The 25,230-nt window shown below is 40.9% G+C and overlaps 1 protein-coding gene across 2 annotated transcripts; it reads left to right on the top strand.

Annotated features, from left to right (window-relative positions):
* The first annotated feature begins 1,203 nt into the window (after positions 1-1,203).
* Positions 1,204-23,571, top strand: crlf1a (cytokine receptor-like factor 1a). 2 transcript variants are annotated; one of them, XM_086182628.1, is made up of 9 exons: positions 1,204-1,691; positions 6,070-6,348; positions 9,328-9,457; positions 11,370-11,539; positions 17,746-17,903; positions 19,737-19,811; positions 19,883-19,976; positions 21,291-21,479; positions 21,645-23,571. In XM_086182628.1, exons 1-9 carry the CDS (start codon positions 1,607-1,609, stop codon positions 21,659-21,661), a joined length of 1,197 nt encoding a protein of 398 aa, XP_086038754.1. In that variant the 5' UTR covers positions 1,204-1,606; the 3' UTR covers positions 21,662-23,571. The 2 variants fall into 2 exon arrangements, with proteins under 2 accessions (XP_086038754.1, XP_086038753.1); XM_086182627.1 differs by having other exon boundaries at positions 21,291-21,475; positions 21,645-23,570.
* The last annotated feature ends 1,659 nt before the right edge of the window (positions 23,572-25,230 follow it).

The raw sequence follows: 25,230 nt of genomic DNA, 5'->3' as shown, positions 1-25,230 counted from the left end.
TCATCATCATCATCATCATCATGACTGGGCCAATAAACACATGGCCACGTTCGAATGTGGATCCCATTTTTAAAAAATTTCACAACAGATGTTCCTCCGCTTGGTTGCTGCGATCCGGCAGGAACAACATGGAACAAGAAGATCTGCTCAGAAGCATCTAAATTTACAGTGAAGATAACATATGGCAGCATCGCTATGGCGACCAGCTGTCATATGCCAAACCGTGGCCAGTAGACAACAAAGTCTAGATAGCAAAGTTGAACTGGTACCAGAATCATCGAATTCAGTTTGGGCTTCATAAAAAAAAAAGTGTGTATATATATGTATGTATGTATGTATGTATGTATTTATGTATGTATGTATATACAAATACCTTTATGAGGTACCTTCACCTTGGTTTTCTGTGTGTCTTTTTATTCTGCAAAATGAAAGTAAACTCAAGTAAGCTAAGGGCTCAGTTACTTCACACATCTGCCTCTGCACAGTGAATTATTGCATTTTCTCTGACAACAAAGTCTGTTTTCTCATGACAGGCAGGCGGTTCAGTTTTCAGGATAAGAGGTTAATTTGTCATTTCATGAAAACATCCATTTGCTTTGCTTCGTACAAGCCAAATTAATCTGTTATCACAAGAAAACAAATGTTGTTATTGTGAGATACGATCAGAAATGTAAACACACGCATAGCTGTTCTCGGCTGCCGTATTGTCTAACATTACCAACATGAACGCACTTAAAACTTCAGCTAGGTTGAAATATTACAATGAAAATGTGTGTGGGTTATTTTTTTTTTGTACATCTTTTTCCTGAACTTGTCCCATCTGCTAAGATGCGTGCGGAGTGTCACTTTTACACTCACAGACCATAAATATGAAGGGATTAATTCAAGACATCTAGGTATTTGTGCCACTAAATCAAAATTTCAGTTTGTTATGTAATATTCAACATCTATCATACATGTCAAAACTACATCATGAAGTGGGCAGACGGTTTCATCAAGTGAAAAACAAAAGAGAGGCATGGGGGGGGGGGGGCTGGGTGACTCACAGCCTCCCTATGGTGAAATATTGTAAAGAAGAAAGAAACCTGAGGCATGGAAAGTAGCTGAGTGAAAGTCAGTGGCTGAAACTGTCTTTGCCATCATCGCAGGAAAGGGGGAGGCTGAAAAGGGAAGGACGTGAAAGAGAAAGAAGGAGAAGAAGAAGGAGAGGGGGAAATGACTGGTGAATGTGTGGGAAGCGACAGAGAGAGAGAGAGAGAGAGGGAGAGAGGGAGGGGCTTAAAAGTATGAACGCGTGTATGACTTAACTGCAGGAAGCAATAAGAAGGGGAAAGGTAGCAAGCAGGACGGGATCTACACTCATTCGTCTGGGCTCTACTGAGGACTAGCTGCTTTATGGAGTGTCAAAGGCTGACTTTTCCCGCGGGGTCACACTTTTTCTAGTGTGCTCCTTCACTATTCTATCTTTTTTTTTTTTTTAAATAGCCCTTTTCCCTCCTTTCCACTGTGCGTAATTCTATCCAGGATCGAGAGAGGCGACATCACAACAACACGAGGACGAGGACTCAAGAAGACACACACAGACGCACACATACACACACAAAGTATGAAAGCAATCCCGGATATTTGCTTGGTTTTGTTTCTGCTGTTCCTGCTGCTGCACACCCCCGGTGTGCTGACCCTCTCCACACGTAAGTCCCACTCAGATGCGTAAAGGATAAGTAGTAGGGGTCGGCTGTTGTGTTGTTGTTGTTGTGTAACACATGTGATCTTCTTATAAGCACGTTTTGGTGACGGTGCTGTGCTGAAAACGTTGCAAAAAAATAATAATGGACCTTTCAGAAGAAAGCATGCAAACTTTGCAGACTTAAAAAAAACAAAACAACAACAGTCACCGCAGCAGTAAAAAGGCCACAGATATACAGTGTGGTCACCATATGTAAAACCCATAAAGCCGCTCTTTTAAACAGTATAAGCTTGGCACAAATTAAAAAGCCTCTAAAATGCCACCACTTGTGTCCACTTGACAGGCCTGGTTATTAATGAGCTCCCGGTCAAGTATATATGTGTTGTATCCCTGCAGAAGAGCTCTCTCCCAGGAGGCTGACTCTCAACAAGTCAGGCCCTAATTCCTTTAACACATGGGGAGAGAGAGAGAGAGAGAGAGAGAGAGAGAGAGAGAGAGCGAGAGAGAGAGAGAGAGCGGGCTGCTTTACGAACCGCATCAAAACAGTGACATCATTTGCTCGGGCTTTGGAGAATGTTAACTGGCAGCTTAATGCACAGTAACGTAAATAAATCACGGTTATGTCCGTTAAGTGGCTGGATTAGTTATGTTTTTTTGTTTTATCATTTTAACGGTGAGCTCACATGGGGATGGGCCCTGATCAGAAGCTGCCCCGCTGTTTATTACACAGGCTAATTGGTCATTACTGTTTAATTCACTGTGATAATGAATGGCGCTTCCCTTCCTCCCCTGTGTGCTGGAGTTAAACTGATGCCTCTGAAGCGAGAAAAACTTATAATGAAGGATTTTTCTTTACTGGGGATACAATTAGTTTTTAGAATCGCTTTAGTTTATATATCCTGTTGGCTTCCAAAGAGATTTATATGTTGGGAAAATGTGATTTAATATCAGATAGCTGACCCCAAGAACACACGTATCAAACAATTAATGCCACTTCTCTGCTGCTAACACATATAATCAATGGTTTAATCTACAAAATGTCAAGAGAATTAGGAAAAATGCGCATCAAAGTTTCCCAGAACTCAAAGTGGTGTGTTTTCATGTATCCATCCAACAGCCCAGAACTGAAAGTCACTTCGTTTTCTGTTATGAATGTTGTTGTTTTTTAAAAGCTGCTTTTGTTAAGTCCTGCACTTGAATGATCAAATCTTCTCTCTAGATTAAATAAGGAGATAAATACCTGGTATAAATCATTCTCGTTCTCTCCACACACACACACACACACACACACACACACACACACACACACACACACACACACACACACACATATATATATACATTATATGTGTGTGTGTGTGTATATATATATATATATATATATATATATATATATATATATATATATATATATATGAAACATCTGCTGCATGCTTCTCCTCAGTCTCTGTTCAGATGGCGTTTCATTGTCGCTAATGCTGCATGAATTCTTTCTTGGCATGCTGGCCCAGCTTAATGTTCCACATGCGTGATTATTGTACAGCAGGGAAGTATAGGATTTCTTTCGCATAGATGAGTGAAGATTTACCACTTTTATGTTTTTTTGGGTTTTTTTTTTTTTAGAAACAAAATCTGCTCAATCATTTCAATCAGTGAGAGTATTGTATTGTTTTATGTCCAGCTGTAATTCACCACCATTACTTCTTTAAAATAAGACCTTTGTATCGCTCCTCATTCAACTTTCCTTAATGCGGTTTGGTTCATTATTGCAGAGTTTAACTCATCTCCTGGCCCCGTCAGAGCTGTACTTTTTTGAAGCAGCCTCAACCTCTACAAACAAATAATATTTTACTAGCCATTTCCTCCAGTGAGCTCGTGAAGCAGCCACAATAAACAGCAGTAATTGTGTGCGTCGCTGTAGTATTTGAAGGGGGGGGGGGGGCTTGGACGTTGCTCCCCCTCCACTGAGTACATAAACATGATTATTATTCAGCTGGATCAGCATATTATTGGCTAATCATGGACGTATCTGGCACTTCTGTGCATGTGTTTGTGGAATGGAAGTTTTGTTATTGATGTCGGGGAGGGGTTGGGGGCGGCGGCGGCGGAGAAACAGTTGAATTAAGATGGCGAGTTCATTAAGGAAGACGCAATGTCTGTCAGCAGAGGTTGCAGAGCGCAGGCTGCTGACTGGACGTGGCCCCGGGTGCAGATATCTATTAGTCTGACAAAGTGTTGACACCCTCTCTCATTCACAGTTCTCTCCTTTCTTAATAGCTTCACTTAGGTGTTTTCACAGCGTCGTTTACTCAAGTGGGCGACATGTTTTTGAAATAAAAGTATATTTCATTCAGACTTTTGGTGTTTTGTTCAGCTGTCGTGAGAACATCTGTCCTCCTTTAAGCTCTACGTGGTTCTTATTTGACCTACAACTATATAACAATAGCATTTTCCTATTTAGAACTTTCTTAAAGCGGAGTAAGTAGTTTTCCAAATAGATTTCAAAGTTGAAAATGAAGAAAACCGGAGCAAATAAGATCGAATGAACAATGAGGAAAACTATGTGACAGAACTGTACAGCGATTTAAAGTCTGACTCAAAATTAGAGTACATTCAAATCAGAGGACGCACAAAGAGTGCATACCAGCGCGAAGGTGATTTTTTTTTCTTCACTAAGATAAATAAATCTGCCTAAAATCGAATGGACTCATCCTTCGCTTGCTAGGTTTGGTGAAAATCAGTCTCATATTTTCGAATGTAATCCTGCAAGCAGACAAACGTTACCAGTTGTGTGACCTCCTGGGCAGACGAAGACACTGACGGATCAAAAATTGTTTATGTATTATGTTGCAGAGATCTGCTGAAGTTAGCATGCTAACCAGCTAGCCCCAGTGCTACTGTGACATCTCAACGTTTTTCGACCAGAAAGACTGGAGGGGTCCAGGTTTAAAGTCAGATAAAACAGGAACTTGCTGTGGGAGGGGGGGGGGGGGGGGGGGGGGGGGTTCAGTTCACGCAGATGATTTTACCCAAGCAACTGAAATGTGTCATACGTGTCAGCAACTCAGCAAATAAAAGGACAGAAATGACAGCAACTGCTGCAAAAGCCTGATTAAAACAATGATTAAAATGAATACGGTATTGTCTCAGAGACCATCCAGTTCAGCAGTTGTGGGCTGTGTTTGTTCATGGCACAAACAGATAAACAGATAAATCAAATATGTGTGTGCGTAGCCATGATCCAGCTGCTCCTTGTGGAATATAGATCATGCAAAGAAGCTTATAATGTCTGTGAAAAATACTCGAGAACATCGAGTATCCTCGGAAAACTCCTCAGAACACACGGCTGGCACGGGGCTCCTGCTCCCTGCAGGAGGCTTTTTTTGCTATATATTGAGATTCATCATGTTCAGTTTTTCCTTCAGTGTTCAGCTCAGCAACCAAAACACTTGGTTAGGTTTATGAAAGCATAATGATTAGTTTAAATCTTTCACAACTTAAAAGAATTTTTGGCTCAGTCCATCCTAAACACAAGACGATGGAGCAGAAATGGCCAGCGGTATTTTTATGTTGCAAACAAATCAGAGGGTACTTGTTTAGACGGTGGATGTTATTGTTAAATCTACCCGCGATTGTCACCCATTTTACTTTTTGATGGAGAAGTTTAAGAGGAAACTGCAGATTGTGTGTGTGTGTGTGTGTGTGTGTGTGTGTGTGGGGGGGGGGTAACCTCCTGATGTGATTCCATGTACCTCTGGTCGTGCTCCAGTTTGGGAATCATGGCAGTTGTGTTAATGAACTTTTTTTTTTTTTTTGAGCTTTCCATCTGTACGTCACATTCTTACTCACTGGAACGCCTTAAAGGAATTTCTTTAAATTTGGTACAAACGTCCTCTGGGACTGAGGGATGACCTGAAAAGATTTTGAGGGTCAAAGTGACTGGAGCACCACGCAGAAACCAACAGCCATGATGGAGTATTTCTCGTTCATTCTCACGTAGGAGTCGCCAATCCCAATTATTCTTCATCCATGACAAGATGTTCATGGCCTTTATCATGAAATTCATGTTGCAACAGAGCTTGGGTTGAGCTTTGACTATCAGTCAGTTCCATTACTAGTTCATTTTTTTTATCAGTCAATACAAACCATAAAGAAATTATAGAACTTGACTTCCTGGGAACCCAACTATGTCCTCAGGTGTCTGGTTCGTCTGACTAAATCCATACAATGTTTCAGTTCCAGCTTTGCGAATGGAGTCACCTGTTGACTGCACTTGGAATTTTAAATATGAAAAGAGGCAGATTAACATATTTTCCAAAAGTCTGGTGTCCGTCATCCTAAACATGGCCTATCTTCTCTCCTCCTCTCCTTCATCTTCCCAGATGTAGCAGTAATCTACCCCCAAGACCCCGTCCTTCATATGGGGTCCAACTTGACCGCCAGTTGCTGGGTCCACCCTGACCTCGGTGTCCACGCCAGCTCGTTGTTCTGGACTCTGAACGGTCAACAGCTTCCCAGCTCCTTGTACAGAGTCCTGAGCCCGACGAACCTCAGTGTGACGCTGGCTGGGCTCAATGCCTCCAGGCAAACCTCCGGAGACAATCTGGTTTGTCACAACCACAAGGGACACATCCTGGCTGGGTCCTGCCTCTACGTTGGAAGTAAGAGGCTTCATCGTTGTTGGTGGTTGTTTATAATTTCTCTGGGTGCATTTTGCCCCTCTGCTTCATTGTGAGGATTTGTAAAAAAAAAATCAAGGCATGTAAGAGGCAAACAAAGTGCAGCATAGAACTGAGAGGAGTGGAAAGGAAATGGGAATAAAGAGAAACAACAAGGAAGTAGTGGGCAGATTTTTAAGTGTCCCTACGCAGTTGTGGCTGTATTTTATGTTTAGTGTTCCTGCCTTCAGGCCGGTGAGAGGCCTCCATGAGTGTGTGTCACTGTGTGGTCCATTACTCGCACTATCACTCATAGGGCACGGGTCTGACATTTTACACTGACACACACATGTTTGTAATTCTGCTTATGAGGACCAGCATTGACATAATACGTCGACTAGCCCCCGAACAGTATCTTAGTTTTACAGTGTTCTTGTCAATTCTAGCTCCGGTAGTAAAACCAAGCCTTCAATTCCCCCGTCCAAGTCCAAATATGTGTGCTGCTTTTTGTTTCCTCGAGTGGATGTTTGACCTTCATTGTGCTGAGTGATGTGAGCTTGACTCTGGAAGGTCTTGACATTCATCTGCTGAAGAGGGAAATATTCTCTGCGCTCACCTTAAATTGAAGTTTATGATGTGCACCTGATGAAAAACTGTGTTTTCACTGCTAGTCGTGATACAACACACAAGTCGTGCAAATGTGTAGCACGTATTCTCAGAACTGAAACAACAAATATTTGGGTATTCCTCTACATTATGGTAAGACAAGGGAGTAGATATGATATTAATTCTAGATTATTTTTTCCTAAAACTGGATTGAAATGGGGCGGCACGGTGGTGCAGTGGTCAGCACTGTCACCTCACAGCAAGAAGGTTCCGGGTTCGAGTCCCGGCTCCAGCACGGGGTCTTTCTGTGTGGAGTCTCCATGTTCTCCCTGTTCCTGCGTGGGTTCTCTCTGGTACTCCAGCTTCCTCCCACCATCCAAAGACATCAAGAGGGGACGAGGCTGATTGATACTCTAAATTGACCGTAGGTGTGACTGTGAGTGTGAATGGTTGTCTGTCTCTATGTGTTGGCCCTGTGATGGACTGGTGACCTGTCCAGGGTGAACCCCGCCTCTCACCCGAAGGCTGCTAGGATAGGCTCCACCCCCCCGCAACCCTTAACAGGATAAACAGAAAAAAATGGATGGATGGATGGATTGAAGGGGACTTTGAAGGTTCTGACATAGGCATTCTTTTGTAGTTTTGGACCTTTTTCTATTGTTTATGATCACCAAAATAATCACCAAGATCTCGGAACATCACTTCTTATAGACTGATGGTCCAGTTACTGTCATACATTCCAAGTCCACAAGAGTCTGTGAGGGTCCTGTGGACACAGAGACCCTAAAAACTATCAGCCTGATTTTTATACACATTTAAGCTGTGCGTTGATGTCTGCGTGAGTCTTGTTGATCTCTGTAATTAGTTGGCAAAACGAGTGGATGTGTCAGCGTATCTGATATTGGCAAAAATATCCAATATCAAATATTGTATTCCAGGCAGTTTGGTATCACTGCAGGGGCGGCACATGTCCCGGAAGATGTATTTAAATAGTGAGTGAAGATATCCAATCTGTAATGAATATTATTGAAGCCCACCAGCATGTCAGTCATCAGAGAATCTGTCTGGAGTGGATTTCTGCCAACAGGCTGCTGTTTAAACTGTTCAAACAGATTTCTCATCAGATTTGATCACGGTGGATCATCAGACCTGTGTTATTGGATTCTGGCCGTTCTGCTCAGTGAAACATATCATCTTCTCACTACTGACTTGTTTCAGTGTGGGTACATGAAAAAAAATACTGTTTTCAAAGCACCTTTAAATTAATCAGTACAGATGTTCCTGGTAAACACGACTCTGGAAAGCACAAGTCGATGTACACATCCGCAGCTGTCTGTGTTGGTTTCGTAGTATAACACAGGCCTTTGGGAGGTCTGTGTTTGTAGGAGTCAGGTCTTGAACCAGGAATCTGGTGATTACCAAACAATCTACGTCTACAGTTAAGCACTGTTGATCAGAGCAAGAAATGTGAGCAGTGAGGTGATTAGTTTGGAACATGTGACTCCAGCAGAAATGTTTGGAACTGCAGAAGAGAAGCTGCATGTGTTAGGGCAAGGTTCAACCACCGAAGTCCTACTGATGTTCACAACAACTGGTTTGGGTCATGATTTAACTTCAATAACTTTTTCCTTGTTTTAAAATGTTCCTCTGTCGTTAAACCTAAATCATTCCCTCCCTCGTGATTCTTGTGAAGTCACGCCTTTTTGATTATTCTACCATGTTCTCTGACCGTTGTACTGTAAGGGACTTGGTCTTTACCATCTTGCAGTTTCTTGAAGTACCTGGTATTCACTGTGAAGGGTGATTAGATGATGAATGGAGTCACAAAAGCTTGAAGAAGCTATGAAGAAGTGCACGTCCGCATTCACACACGCGCACACACACACGCACGCACGCACACACGTTTAAAACACGCAAAGAAGGAGATGCAGTCAGGATCCTAATCTCTGTGCGACACTGGTGTTCAGCACCCTCTGTTCTGAAAGACGAGGAATGTTGGCAGGGATCCCAAGTCTGACCAAATCAGACTTCACTACACACGCACACACACACACACACACACACACACACACACACACACACACACACACACACACACACACACACACACACACACACACACAATTTCTGTGGAACATCACTAGTGGGTGAATTACACCGAGGGCTGAAGTAATGGCTGGATGTAACTTTGTACCCTCACTGACCCTGCAGCAGCTCCTTCCACCTCCCTCCTCTACTGCGCTCTCTCTCTCTCTCTCTCTCTCTCTCTCTCTCTCTCTCTCTCTCTCTCTGTCTTTTTGTATGTTCTCCTCAACCGTCTCATCACACATTTTCTCTCACCCTCTTTCTGCTGTCTTTTTATATTTTTTGTCCCAGTGCCTCCAGAGAAGCCGGTCAATTTGACCTGCTGGTCCAGGAACACCAAAGACCTGACTTGCAGCTGGGCTCCAGGAGGAAGAGGAGAGACCAACATTAGCACGCAGTACACGCTCAAGTACAAGCTCAGGTACACGCACGCTGCAGCTGCATGGCAGAAAATATCCACTACTAGAAGTCTTTTAACACAACCTGAAAATACGCCTTTTCTTTCAAATTAATTCCATAAACCATTTTGACCTGATTGATGCAATATGTACAGTATAATATAACAAAGAAATACTGACGTTTCTTTGCTGGAATAAGTTAAAGCCACTGTCGGTGAATTGAACTGATGATTCATTTCAGTTAATCAATAAAAAGCATGGTTTTGTTTGTTTGTTTGTTTGTTTTTTAACACTGCATCATTGCATAAGGCAAAAAAAAAAGATTTTCAAATAAAACTGTCCCAGGACACTCATAGAATTTCTGACTAACTTAAAATTAAAGCTAACCTAACTAAACTAACTAAAACTGTACAGAAAATTAGTGACACTGGATAAATCAACTGAAATCATGATAAATGTTTGGAGATATTTCCCAAAAATGTTTGAAACATAGTGCCCCCCCCCCCCCAAAAACATCCATGCAATATTTCCTGAAAAAAATGTCAAAAAAAAAAAAAATCTCATAAAGGGTAAAACTTATCCAGGATCCATCTTAAATAGAAACAGGTCCTTCCTTGGCCGGTGATACAGCCCTCCACCAAGTCTCATCAAATGGGCCTGGTAGTTTTTGAGTAACCCTGCAAAGAAATAAATCCTCCTCAGTGGAGGTGAACGAAACAACCGATCTCAATCAGGGTTCAATTGCAGTTAGAGGTTGCCATGGTGATGTAAACTTCATACTCATCAATGGGTTTGAGAGACAGTGTAACTTCTGTAGAGGTCAAACTATTGCCAAGTGTATTTTTTTTTAATTCACATCATATTACACTTTGCATATACAAACACAATCATCTTGATTTATGACACAGTGGTGCAATTATGTCCTAATTAGTACAATCATGTGCCAATTAAAGATGTAAAATAAAGCTGAAACAAGAGCTTTTGTTGTTGTTTTTTTGATTCTTTTTACAGTGCAATGACTGTATGTCGTGAGCGACTCTGCTGGACACGGCAACATTAATCATGAGTCATAATCATAAGTTTGGGGAGTCAAAAATACGGGAAATATTCCGCTTTCTTCTACTCTCACATGACATTGCCTTGAAGGGTCATGGAGCAAAGTAGCGAGAGTTTGGGAAAAATTTGCCGAAATTTCTGGCACAAAAAAAATGACATATAAAGTTCAATTTGTGGTTTGTGATTAAAATAAGCATTTCTAACACGCTGTCAATTAAGAGCAGTATTTGTTTCACTAAAAAGTTCTGTCATGTTTAAGGAGTCCATCTGTTGGAATAGACTTTCCACCAAGTTTCATGAAATTTAGCCGGGTAGTTTTTGTTTTTTTCTGTTGGCAGAAAGATTAATGTCACAAAAACATAAAAATAAAGCAGAGTGATGTAAGAATTCTACTTTATTTGCCAGCGCGTTCAAATCATCCTATTTTACGAGTTGATTCAAACATCCCGAGTGTGTATGTGTGCTGTGTAGTAGTGGTTTTATTATACTGATTTAAAATCTCTTAAAACAAGTTGAAGTAGAACTGGAAACAACACAAAAAAAACATTTGGCAGAAAAGTAACCCCTGTGGTAGCCAAGGTGAAAGCCGCTCATCCGTAGAAAGTTACTTTTCATTAGCATTAGGGAGATTAGTTTTCATCTGGGAGCGATACATTTTTGAAAATGACTTTCAGATGGAGCAAAGACTCTTTTCACATTTTAAATCACTGAATCGATCTCAGTTGAAAACAGGGGAAGTGACTTGCTGTGCCAGCAGATGTGCCAACTGCGCATCTCTTATTGCAGATCATATATAAATAAATGCTTAATAAAAGAGCACATTACACAACAATGTCTGTATTAAATCACTCTGACGGGCGCTCTGTCCCTCCTCCCCAGGTGGTACGGCAAAGAGAAAGAGTGTGAGGATTACACTCACTCCCAGCCTTACTCCTGCAGCATCACCCGCGACCTGCACCTCTTCACGCCCTATGAGATCTGGGTGGAGGCCTCCAATCAGCTGGGTCGGGCTACTTCTGATGTCATCACCCTTGACATCCTAGACGTGGGTGAGTATGGGAAGAGGTGAACTTTGACCCTCTTGCTTGAAATGTTGTTTCCGAGCTTTGATCTCATTGTCAGTGAAGCCTCAGGCTGTTTCCCCGAATAATGGCTTCTGAACTTTTAAGTCTTGTGACTGCAAATGATTTTTTTTCTGCAATCTGCAACCAATGAGGGATTTTCGTGTTTTTGTTGATTCTTATCCTTCATTTGATGCAACGTTCACTTGTACACATGAAATAATGAAATAGATGAAAAAGCAAAATGAAAGACAGGAAAAAAAAAAGGAAAAATGGTGAAGTAGCTTCAACTGAAACTATGAACAAAACACGTGAAGGAAAATGGAAATGCAAAATCTTAAAAAAAACAACAACCCAACAACCTCTAAAACCTTTTGTCTGACTTAGGGTGAGATAATTCAGACGTCCTTTAGCGTAGCCAGGCTAGCGGGGTTTTCAGTGCCCGATCGTCTCATTGATTCCCACTAAAGGCTAAGTATTAGCATATGACATTTAGGTTGCAATTTAGTCAAATGTCATTAAGGGTAAATGCCCATTTTTGTTCATTTTGGCAGTAAAATAATCAACATTAGTACTCTTGCATCCAATGCTCATACGCTAATGCTAATGGCTCCTTTGCACAAGAGATAATGTCACAATGAGATCATAATCTTGAGATAATTACTTAATTCAAATGAGCTCATTAACTAATTAACCTATAAATTAATTCATTATTTTTGCCAAAAAGTTAATAGTTACCTCCAAATAATACAAAACTATTTACTCATCTTGGTATTAAAAAGGGTTTTATCAGCATGGCCATTCTCAGCTTCTGTACCAAGCAGTTGTCCTCAACATGTCCTATAATTTGTGACCTCTTGTCATCAGCGTTGCCAGGCAGCCAGCTGAGATTCTTGACACAGAAAAAGGACTTCTTTTAAAATGAAATGATATGTTTTGCAAAATAGAAAAAAAGGTGGGTTTTGTTCTTAATCTTCACTTTGTGTAGCCTAGAAAACCCAGAGCTTTGAAATGTATCTTAAGTACAAGTGGACGCTCCAAAGTTTCCAAAGTTTCCAACATGTCAGGCTGCAGATGCATGGGGTAATGTGTATAAAATAACTCAAAAGACACAATATTTCCTTTTGATGGATTTAGTGCATCCATGGAAAAAACTTGAAGACTTGAGTTTCAATTCTTCTTGAAGTCTCTAAGCTGCATACATATGTGATTATGTGACGTAAAATGCAATGAGAATTTTTATTTCCAATCGTAAATCTATTTAAAGAGGACGAGGGGGTGGTCATGGCCTCCCCTATTTATCATGCCACGATCCTTCAGAATCAACCTTTAGCTTTATGAATCCAGCATTAAATGAATAATATCACTTTCTACATTCATCTTTTTTATTCCTGCAGACAGGACATTGGCTTGAGCTCGGCTCTTTCTGGCTTCCTGAGAGAGCGGCTAACAAGAGCTCATCAGCTTTGATAGGAACTGAGCGCCATTCCCTTTTAAAGCTTTGTTATGTGCTCTGTTGGCTAGCTTAGCGGGGTTTAAGCAAACGGACCGTGTGATAAGAACACACTCTTCTCTTCTCTTTCATTTTCTCCTAAAAACACACACGGACTCATACATGTCTACACCTGGATAGGCGTAGATATATGACGAATAGAAACACCCTCTCTTTTGATGAGCTCATTTCCCTTTTCTCATGACACACAGAAAACATTTGCTAACCCCCTTTTATGTAGAGTTGGAATGTTCCAGACTGATCCTCCAAACTAATCCTGCCTCTGAGCCGACTGCGGACCCTCGAGGCCTGAAGAGTTTGGGCTTTGGGGCTTGGACCTGAAATAATACAACATGATTAGCTTGGAAGCCCTCGTCAGGTTCACTCCTAACACACTCCTGGGTTTGGGAAATGTACCAAGAGAGAACCATACACTGTTTCAGAGGCAAACCCCTGGCAAGGAAATAAGTGTCCATCAAACTATGATCCCCTTCTGTTCCCTAATGTATACACACACACACACACACACACGCAAACACACCTGTTTATACACCCCGAGGGCAGGGCAGCGCCCGGTAGCCGTGTAGAAACAAAGTGTAGTCGGTTTCTCCACTTGTGTTTGTGTTTGTGTGTGTGTGCATTTGTTTCCTTCAGGGTGCCTTGGCTGTTCTTTTCAGTTTATCAGTTTCCACAGCAGGTCATAAAAATAATAGCAACCACACCTGCGTCATGGGCTGAGTCACTCACGTCTCCCGTCATGTCCGATCAGTTCTGAAGAAGAGGCAGGAACACCTCCGGTTCTCTGCATTCCTCTCTCACAGAGAGCTCTCGAAACCCGACTAGAGGCGACTTGTAGCGTAGAGATGAGGATAAGTTGGGAGATGACATGTTGGACACATGCTAACTGATGAATTGGTATATTGACAGGAAACTGTTAATCACAAGGAGGGCCCTAAGATGTGAAGACCATAGAAAATGATAGGATCGGATGATACTGATGGGTTGAACTCTAAAATATTGAATATTATTGTGGTAGGAGCTTAAATGTGGATGTAAATAATTAAAAAGAAGATGCATAGCGGACCAACTATAGTGATTTCAAAAATAGCATATTTTTCTGCTCCATCCAGTTAGTTGTTAATTTGATTTTAAGAATTTCTTATAACCCGTTAAAAATGTATTCATCCACCACAATTACACCTTACACAAGTTACCACAGTACTCCATACTTATAAATATTTTCAATAATTGTTACCTAAACGCTACTAGACTTTTGTGTGTGTGTTCGTGTGTGTGTCTCTCTCTCTTCTTTTCTAGAATACATTGAACTCCTCATGATAATGCAAAGAAGAGCATAAATATCAGGGAAAATAAATTGTTGGAGCAGTTTGTCCCCGAAGAATCAGAATCAGAATTATTTTTTGAACTGAAAAAGAAAAGGAATCAGAGTTGAATTTCCAGAAGACCAGGGAAAGGGTTTCCCAATATGAGGAATTTAACTTTGTGTGATCGGCTCTTGTCACAAATAATGAAAACAAATACTTAAGGACTAGAAAGCAAGCACTTAGAGAAGTGATTAGAAAAAAAATGAGAAGGAGGAAAATTGAAAATTGTATCGTAGTCTTTAAAAATACGCCCCAGGGTGTGTGTAGTCTCCACTATGTATTTATCATCGTTCGCTACCTTTAGCTTTAAATCCAACACATATTTCTGAGCCATTCTCAACCAGAAACAAATCCCTCGTGATAACTCCCACTGAATCTTCCCCCGTCCTTCCCTCGGGTAGTATTGTTTGTTTATTGGTGGGCCGGGCTGGGTAGGGTTGACATTAAGAAAAAGGAACTGAGGTTGACATTGAAACGATCTCAAAAGCCCAAAACAAAACACGAGGAGAGTTAAAATAATGGTCTGTCACCACATGTTTGTTTGTCAAAAAGATAATTGTTGTCAGATGAAGAAGTCTCCAGTTCACACAAATCAACTCCTCACAAACAAGAAGGAGACCGCAAACCTCCGCCAACGCTGAACAATCCTTCAATGTTACACATAAAGACATCACCACTGCCGCTTTCAACTCACACTCAGTGGAGTTCTTGACCCTGCGAACACAAGCTACGATGCTGAAAGAAGCCCCTCAGCTAGTTTTTCCTCAGTCACGGTTGAAATTCTTGGCTATCTTTTCACCAAACCTCAGTCAGTTTGCATGAAAATAAACTTTATTGATAGTAAAAAAAAAAATAAAAAAAATAAAAAATTAGTGTTAGTAATTATAGCAACAGCTAACAGGCACCGGTTTGGTCAAAAAAGAAATAAATAAAAATCCAGCTTCTTGTGTTTTGCTCGTTGTCGAAAGACGTTCCAAACTTAAATCTGCTCTGATCGAAACTGTCAAACAAACAGAGGTTCAGTTTCCTACACGTAACTCAAAAACGACGGAACCGACTCGGACCGAAACAGATCACAAAAAAAAAAAAGAAAAGAATTTTGAGCCAAAAAAACATGTTCGTGTTGGTTTGGATGTGCGTACTGTGTGAATGCACGTTCAACACAGCAACGTTCTCTCAGGGTTTATCTGTGTTGTGTTGCCAACTCTTTCCCGTCATATTTTTCACTCTCAATTCTGGTTTTAGTTGACTAGAAGTCGTTTCTTATTCAAAGAACACTTACTTATTCTAGTAGTAATCAGTGAAAAATTATTTAAATGTTTCTCTTCTGGCTTTTATGTCGTTGATTTAAGTGTATTTTGACAAAAATTCCTATTAGTTTTAATCTCATTTTAATGAATTTGATTATTGTAAGTTTTTCATCATTAGAATCTAAGCGTGGAGAGTAACTTTTTCAGCCTTGTTTTTGTTCAAATGAACGCTTGCCTTTCTGTGGAATTTTAAGAGCAAAGAAAGACGGCAACAGGAAGTGACATCACATCTCCTTGTTTGTCATTTTGCAATAAGATTAAAAAGTTATCATTAGTCTTCCTGACGCAATTTATTTTAAGTCCAGAGTTTGACACTGAATAATTAAAAACAAGTTAGACGCGTCTGCTGTCTCCCATTTCGACGTGAATTTCAGTCGTCATGTATAACAAAATCTGCCTTCTGTCGTCTCAAAAATAAGACAAGAATCACAATGCCGCTGCCTCACCTGGAGAAAAATCTTTTTATTCCCACAAGTCTGTAACTGTAACTGCAGGAATGTTCAGCTCAGTTTCTCTACCATGATCCGAAAGATTCAACTTCAAAATTCTGCATGAATTATTCGATGCTTTGGGTGTGAAATCCGATCTCGTGGACCAGTAGGAACCTCGTAGACCCTCTAGGCCGAGTTCTAACTAAAGCGGCAACGCTGCTTTCAGTCGGAGTACTGCCAGTGAACCTGAGACTAGGGCTGAACATTTTTTACATCTAAACTTATTTATTTTAAAGTTGTTTTTTCTTAACTGCTCGTTTTTTTTTCCTTTTTTTTTTTTTTGCATTTGTTAATTGCGTGCTTGTGTTTTTATGCTTTCCAGCTGTTCTCTGTAGCCTTTGATCATGCAAGTGGTTTCATGTTTTTACTTGTCTGGTTTGATTGTATTTCAGTGAAAGCACTTTGGGTTGCCATGTGCAGGACGAGGTGCTATGTTTGTCGTCTTTTGTGGGGATATACTGTGGTATCAAGTTTGCACTCGGTACTGCATGTGAAGGAAATCAGTCAAAAGCTACAAAACAACTTTACGTGTTGCTTTTGATGGTGAGTCCCGCGTAAAATACTCACGTTTGCGTCTGTTTTTACTGGAGTCCTGTGACGTAGCAGTAGCTGCTAGGTCTCAATCAAAAGTGCGAAAACAGAGGCAAAATTAGGGTAGAACATCTAACGTCTCGCTAACCAACCACTGTGTGATTAGTCTGAATATTTTCCCAAAACATAATCAACCCTAGTGTCCCGATCCAAGCTATTTCTGCGAAAAATACACACGTTTCCTCAGGGGTTGTATAAGCAGCAGCAGAAGCAGGCAGAAACCGAAGGATTTAAATATTTTTTACGGAAATTACCAAATTCCAAATTATGTAAGGGTGATGTAAGTAGCATTTCCTAAATTTGTCTAAATTTAGTGTTTTCTAAACACTGAAACTGAAAACAGTCACGTTCCAGGAGCTTTCTCTCGATATGTGTAACCAGGACATGTGTCTCAGGTCTGGCATTTTACTGTAGTTGCGCAGTCACCTTTCAACAATTTCACCTGTTTATGGGCAGATTTTACACAGTTTCATGTAAACAGGATAATTATTGGAATATTAATTTTCCTTTGACATGTAAACAATTCAGTGGGAATGTTGTGGAATAAGGGCAAAAACATGGGACTAAAGTAGAAAATTTGAATTTTAAGGTTGTTAGTGATTCAACAATAACCCAGACAGCAGTCATATTTAGGCCTCATTTGGGTCTGATCTGGGCCACGTTCGGCTCCTCTGGCTCTGATGTGGGCCACGTTTGGACCAAACATTAATTCTTATTTTAGAAGGCACAGGTGATAAAACAAAAAGCAGGGAAAACACAGGAGGGCAGGAAGTAAAGCGAACGAGAGGAAAGCGTCTGCTGAGTAAAAGAGGAAGCAACAATCTTACACGGCAAAACTGAAATTTACAAGACCAAAAGTGCAAAGCTGACAATGATTTCAAACAGAGTCCGAAAATATTCACTTTCTTTCCCTGATTTTCTCCAGTGACCACGGACCCTCCATCAGGTGTGTCTGTCAGTCGTGTGGGCCAGTTAGAAGACCAGCTGAGTGTCCGCTGGGAGGCCCCTCCAGCTCTCAAAGACTTCTTGTTTCAAGCCAAATACCAGATCCGCTACAGACTGGAGGACAGCCAAGACTGGAAGGTAAAGGACCTGAATGCACCGTCTTTGTCTTTTTCACTCAAACAGAAATTGAAAAGTTAAGGAAAAATGACGTTCAGTATCGACAAAAGCCTTCAGAACGGCCTTGAAGACACCGGCTCAGACTCCACAAGACTCGGCTAGAGGGGAAGATACCAGTCTACCTAAAGTTAGAGCCAATAGGAGTTGATTTGCATTGAGCTGCGGAGACTTTTCAGAAGCCCCTTGTCTTTTTGTCTTGGAGCTAAAAAGGTTCCTTTGGCCCATTGTCAGGTAAAGACCTCAAAAATGAATCTAATTAGTCGTCTGACATGTGAAAAAGCTCTTTCTCGTCACGGGCCACTGTACTTAATTCCGTCTTTTGTTGTCACACCATCAGTTGTAAGCTTTCTGGTTATTCGTTCCATCATGTATCCGTAACAACAATAAACACAGTCAGTTTGCAGACTTTTTAATAAACAAATGTGGCGAGGAGGGAACCAATCAGACAGCGAAAAAAGAAAAAAGACCAACGCCGTAATTCCTGGAACTCCTCATGACGTACGACTTGTTCAACTAAATATAGACTCATGTTCCTGCTGGAAAAACAAAGGTAGTTCCTCCAAAAGTTACGCGTTCCCGTGGTTGAAAAGGAGCTCCACTCATCAAAGCGTTCAGCGACCTCTCATGCGCCATAGTTAAGGGAATTATCATCCTGTTAGAGACCACTCCCATCCTGTTTTTCCTTTAATTTCTCATCGTCCGTACATCGCTCCAGCTCTGCTCCAGCTGTTTCTCATCTTCATCACCTCTAATTTACTCTGATTGAGGCTTCCTTCTGCCAGTTGGGCGTGTAAAAAAAAAAAAGAAGAACAAAAAAATCTTTTGTGAGGTCATAAATCTAGAAATCAGGTTTTGATCGAGACACAAACAAGAAGCGGAGCCACTGTGGATTCCTCTGTTCAAACTTTTAATGAATGAAAAATACAGAGTAAAACCTTTCGGCCGCTGAGATGGTGCCTTCCAGAATTCATTTGAGACCTGTGGGTAAGAGGCAAAGATTCTCTGATAATTAAGGAGGAATTACGCAGATGCAAGATAAGCAAGTCTTTACTCGCAAAATGGAAAAAGAAAAGTAGGAGAGTGGAGCGGTGACGGAGGGATGAGACCGTAGTGAAGGAGCAGAGAGGAGACTTAAATCCAAGTGGCTTTAAGGGGTTTGCTGGTGAAAGCAAACGCCATCTCGCTGTGAACTAGGCCTAATCATGAGGTCATGCTGAGGAATGGAAGGATACAGCTGTTAATGTCTTCAATATGGCTGTAAAGACCCTCAGTCTGCCGATTTGGCTTCTTCACCTGCTATCATTAGCGCTCTGATGCTTGTAATTTCCATCTTCTGTTGTATTCCCTCTTAACAAGTGTTTACGCAGAGACAACGTGTGCAGTATTAGACAAGATCACTAACTTTGTCTGTTTCCATCTCCATCTTTTTTCACCTAATTGCCATCAGCGCGCTCGCGCGCGTGTGTGTGTGTGTGTGTGAGACCACCTTTACACAATCCTGTCTGTATGTGTGTTTACATCAATTCCAATAAATAATAGACTCAGATATTAAAATATTTTCATAAACATGCTGATCAGGAGCCACTAAACAATGTGGTGCGCATGTGTGTGTTTCAACCTAGGTGGTTTGAGGATGTGTTAACTCCATTTTTTGATTCTGGTGTGTGTGTGTGTGTGTGTGTGTGTGTGTGTGTGTGTGTGTGTGTGTGTGTGTGTGTGTGTGTGTGTGTGTGTGTGTGTTTTAGTATAGTTGTATTCATGATTGTGTTCAGACCTTTTTTTGTTGTTGTGTAGGTGATGGACGACGTCGGGAACCAGACGTCCTGCAGACTGGCCGGACTGAGACCCGGAACCGTGTATTTTGTCCAGGTATGTCTTTATATATCTGAGTTTATGTACTTTGGTCGTTTCAGATCTTTTAACGTTTTATTTTTCTCCAGGTTCGCTGTAACCCTGTTGGCATCTACGGTTCTCGCAAAGCTGGAATCTGGAGCGAGTGGAGTCATCCCACCGCTGCATCCACACCCCACAGTGGTGAGTACACACTCAGAGACACTCAAGCATTTGCTGCGCTCGATGATGATAATAATAATAATAATAATAATAATAATAATAATAATAATAATAATAATAATTTTTATACCAGAACAAGTGCTTTCCAACAAAGAGTGAAGCACATGAAAAATAAATCAAAAGAACTTTCATACCACGTTGAAGGAGAATATTGGGGAAAAAAAGCACTTGAAAAATAAAAGAATGCAATAAAATTAGAATGCACATCTTAAGAAAGAAAATCAAATACATCTATGATAAAAAAAGAGTAAAATACCTCAAACAGATACAATTACAGAGTGCAAAAAAAAAAATCGTGGTTTAAAGAGCACTTCAGGTCATTGCTATTTGCAATCTTCACCACTAAATTATGTTCATTTAACTAAAATTCAAAATCAGGACATCTTCTAGTGCTGATGATACTGGGCATCATAGTAGAATATTGATGTTTAAACAACATGAGATTTTAACATGGTTTGAAGTGGATATTTTCCTGGTTTGAAGTCCAGTGTTAGATTTGAACATCAACCTGATTTTCAGTGTAAACAAAACTTTTAACGTGAGTCCGATACCGATTTCAGGGGTGATGTGACTCACGCATCTCAGGGAGGATCAGTCCATCTATTATGTTTCATCCCGTCAGTTCTGTAGGGAAGTACTGATCTAATCACACGTAAAAAATCCTGACCAAATCATACCCCCCCCCAAAAAAAATTTTGCGCTCTCAGCCAGGGCAACCTCAGCTAAACTCGTTTTTTTTTTAAAAATGGCAGTTTATTTTCTTATCTGAAACAGATCTGTGCTAAAATTGTAACGGGTTCATCCTTGGCCGCTAGCACACGCCCCCAACAAGCTTAGGGGAAATTGGGTTCAAACTGTAGGCTTCCAGACTGAGAGAAAAATGGCACCAAAACAAAAGGCTTTCTTTAAGGGGGAAATCATTTAAAAAAAACAACAACAACAACTTTGAAAGGGCTTTTCTCAAAGGCTGTCTGTGATTGTTGCCTCCCTTGCTGTGTTCAAATTAATCCAGCAGAGGAGCCACGATAACGAACTCACTAAGAAGCAGACATTCGTGAATCAGGGTGAATTTTTTTTTTATAGTTTTCTATTACTTGGGACATTTAGTTCCAGAACATCCCATTCATATCTACCGTTTCACACAAAGTAGTTCCCTTATTTTATTTGCTTCTGACTCTGCTCCCATCTTTTTCTAGAATCTCTTGTCCATGTGTTGTCTCTCTCGGTACGAAGAGCGCTAAAGCCCGTCTGACCCCTTCTCTTCTTTTCGTGCAGAGCGGTTGATGTCGGGCTCTTGCGACTCTAAATCCAGCGGGGACTCCAACTCGACGCTGCGTAGGGAGCTGAAACAGTTCTTCGGCTGGGTGCGAAAACACGCCTACGGCTGCAGCAGCATGTCCATGAAGCTGTACGACCAGTGGAGAGTGCTGATGCAGAAATCCCATAAAGCACGCAACCAGGTAGGTAAGCATCACTAATGCAGGGATGAAGCATGCACTCGCAGACATACGCGCTCAACGCTGATCGCAGACATGCACTCAGACATCTGCTGCACACAGGGACACTCAAAAGTAAAAACAGTCTGTTTTGCAAAAGCTAATTTGTAACAGATTCTGTCTTTTCATTTAGGTTCTCCAAGGGGATAAATCATAGCACATGCTGTTTTTACAAGCAGAAACCAAGAAAGGAACTGTGATTTGCGTTTTTTTTTTTTGTTCGTCTGTGTGTGTATGAGAAAGGAGAGATTGTAGTAGTATATGGATTATTATAAAGACATTTGGAAAATTTGGCAGGATACCTGATGCTCAGGAGGACATGCAGAGAGAGAGAAAGAGAGAGAGAGAGAGAGAAAGCTAGAGTGAGAGTGAGGGGGGAGTGGCGGTGGGATTTGCTCTTCCTCTCAACATGAGGACTGATTTGCCTGAGATGGAGGACAGGTTGGGAAGACTCCTCACAGACACCCCAGTGTCTCTGCGTGGCCAGAAAGAGACCACATGGAATCTTGGGCGGGGGAGGGGGGACGACGACATTGTAGCACAACTGACGTGTGGACCTGCACCGAGGAGACCCGAGTCGAAACCAACCAGAGGTGTTTCCAAAGAATGGACATGTTGGATCCGAAGCACCATCTAGTGGCTGTTCAGCGTCAGTGGATCCTCCGAGCAAAGCTTTGTCTCTCACTGTGGCCCTGATTTAAAAATAAACAAAACCAAATTTATCTTTCAGTATTTCTAATTCCTGCCGGTGGATTCATTCGTTTCTGAGTGACAGTTTATGTGACTGATGGCGTTTGTGCAAGGAGACGTTTCACTGTCTTTATTTTTGTACTGAATTGTACCAGCATATTTAAAACTGTATAAAGCTATGTTTTATTTCTTAAGTTATGTTTAGTTAGTAAAGAAGTATTAATGACTGAAGTGTTGGTATTGATTTTTATATGTTGTGTACATTTGTAAACTAGCTGGGTGCAAAACTTGAGCGGAGCTGAGAAACACACCTCCGCCGCCGCCGCCGCTCGTTTGTTTCTGCTTCTTTTTAAGACCTGAAATGTCAACAAGTCATTTATGAAAAGAATAAGATTGAGTGAAATAAAACTGAATATGAAACGGGATCGCAAAATGACTTTTAGGTGCACAAATGTTTTGATATTAAAAAAAATATTTGATGAAAGTAAAAATGTCATTAATTTTCCCATTTTAATATAAGGGCCGAGGATGAAAAGTGTGCAGGAGAAATTCTCCGTTTGCATTTTTTTCTCTCTCTCAATATTTTAGAAAAGTATGTCCCTTTCATACTGTGGTCATTCTTTCAAGTAGAATTCTGCCAAAGAGCAATTTCTCTCTTTGTCATGGTAAAATTAGATAAAATGCGTACAATAACGACCATAACATAGATCACGGCGACTCAAAGCGTGGACTGTGGGGCAAACGAGGTCATAAGATTCCTTTTGAACAAGAAATCAATTCAATTATTATGATGTAAATCGTTGATTATTGTTTTTTTGTTGTTGTTTTTTTACATACTAATATGTTAAATAGGAAGGCTCCCTAATTTTTGATGATTTTTTTCAAATAATTGAAAACTGCCAGAATGACACAAAGATGAAAGTTATTTTTTTATTGAAGCGGCCCACCATAGTTTGAGTTCTGGCCCTCAGAGATAAAAAAAAAAAGGTTCTGGGAACCGTGGGGCGATACTGCTTGTTTCCCATTTTTATGAACTTTTTTTTTATCAGTTGTGTCTCTTTATCCGTGTCGATAATAATAATAATAATGATAATCCAGTGGAGTGAGAACAAGACGTGTTTTATAGCCTGTGAAACAGTATAGCAAAGATTACTGATCAAATATGATGAGTTTGTGTTTGTAGATACAAGAAATAAATTGTGAATATTTTGAAACTGACTTCTTTTAACACACTCATGCTGTTTGATTTGGTTACAATAACCAAAAGTGTGAAGGGTCTAGGGGCCTAACCGATGGTTCATGTCGGCAATAATTAGTAATAACAAATAAATAAGGAAAGATCTAATCATCCAACTTGACAACAACTAAATACCCCCCAAAAAAAGAAAAAAAAAAAGAGTCTGATATAAGTTATGGACAGAAACAAAATGCTGACCACATGGTGGCGCTGTTGTGCATAAAACTCATCAGGTCGACACGTAGAGAACAATGTATATGAAATCTGTGTAGCAGTTCCTGTAAGCTAACAAAAAACAGGCAAAGAGGAATGAAATCATAACCTTAGAGGCGACTATGAAAAGCTGACATCCTTGACAAATAATCTTCCACCCGATGAGGACTCTGACTCCAGCCCCTTCGTAATGACTAACATCTTCTCACACAGCTGGCGGCTTTGTCTCGCTGTTTATCAGAGAAACTCCAGAGCCAGGATACGTTTCCTGTCAGTGCCCGGCCATGTAACCAATTCAAGCTCCAGCTGGTGACACACTGGAGTCTTGTTACTGTGGCCGCCGACTCACTGGAGCTTAATATTTAACCAGTGTGAGTTTTCTCTGTGTCACGGCTCTGCTCTCAACGCTTTAGTTACCTCTGTGGCCGAGGGACGAATTAGCAGAATGAACCTGCGACACAGTGAGTTTCTCTGCTGATAGAGCTGATATAGTTGAATACACTGTGGCATATTGAGAGTTTGATGTTTTAGTTTCATTGAAAAAGAAAAAAGTTCATGTATACAAAGCCGCTTACAATGGACCTACTTTTTTTTTTTAAAGCTAGCATTAATGCTAACAGAAAATTGGGCAAACCTGACTCAAATATCAAATCATATTTTTTTTTAGAACACAGCACCTCTTTCAATGCAAACTCTCAACAGTAAGTCAGAGCACCATTTTTTACTAGAAATTGCTTCTAAATGGGTTAATCAATTCATCTCGTCCTTCCCCCAAATTTTCAAACCAAATTTTAATTTTTCTGTCCCAGTAAGTAAGGAGGCAGGTGGACCCAAATGCAGACAAGGGGAAAGAGGCCATATGCAAAGAATTTAAGATTTATTGACGAAAACAATTAACTCAAGAAGAAGGGGCTCATGGAGGTGGAGACGTAAGGACCTGACAAAAACTGACATGGGAACTACGACACAAACTCTAGAAATGACATAAAAAGAAGCAGGTGGGAGAAGACGGGGGCAGGGGAGGAGCCGATAGGGGGAGAAACCCTGGGAGCAGAGCTGGGACTGAGGAGGACCGATTAACTAACGAGACACAGGTGGGACTTATAAAAAGGCGGGAAACGGACCAAGACAGGAAGTAGTACGCAAGAACACTGGAGGGGGAATACATTTCAAAATAAAACAGGAACTGACAAGTAACACAGGATCGATAAACTCCATCAAGGCCCACCATGAGACGTCTAAAACTCAAAGTGGACCAGATGGGACTGTGTCCAGTTTCTATCCCAAAAATTTCAAGTGGGTGTTCCTTGATTGAGCCATTTCATACGATCACTTCTTCTTTACTGGCGACCAGGATTATTCAAAGAAATACGCACGTTGGAGATGTCAAGGAGGTTTTGTAGGGACTAAAAAAACACCCGGAGACTAAGATCAGTCTGGAGGTTTGACAGGACATCCTACAACTAAATGGTAGTGATTTAATCTCTCTTCTCCACAACGTCTCACACGTCCTTCCGTCTGCTTCATCTCTTCAGTTGCTGTTGTCATAAACTATCTGATCCATAATTTTCAAGTTAGA

The sequence above is a fragment of the Aulostomus chinensis genome, chromosome 17 (genome assembly GCF_037954235.1).
Source record: "Aulostomus chinensis isolate RoL2024-O1b breed Wild chromosome 17, RoL_Achi_v1.0, whole genome shotgun sequence".
Lineage (NCBI taxonomy): Eukaryota > Metazoa > Chordata > Actinopteri > Syngnathiformes > Aulostomidae > Aulostomus > Aulostomus chinensis.
This window is presented reverse-complemented; position numbering and strand designations above follow the sequence as displayed.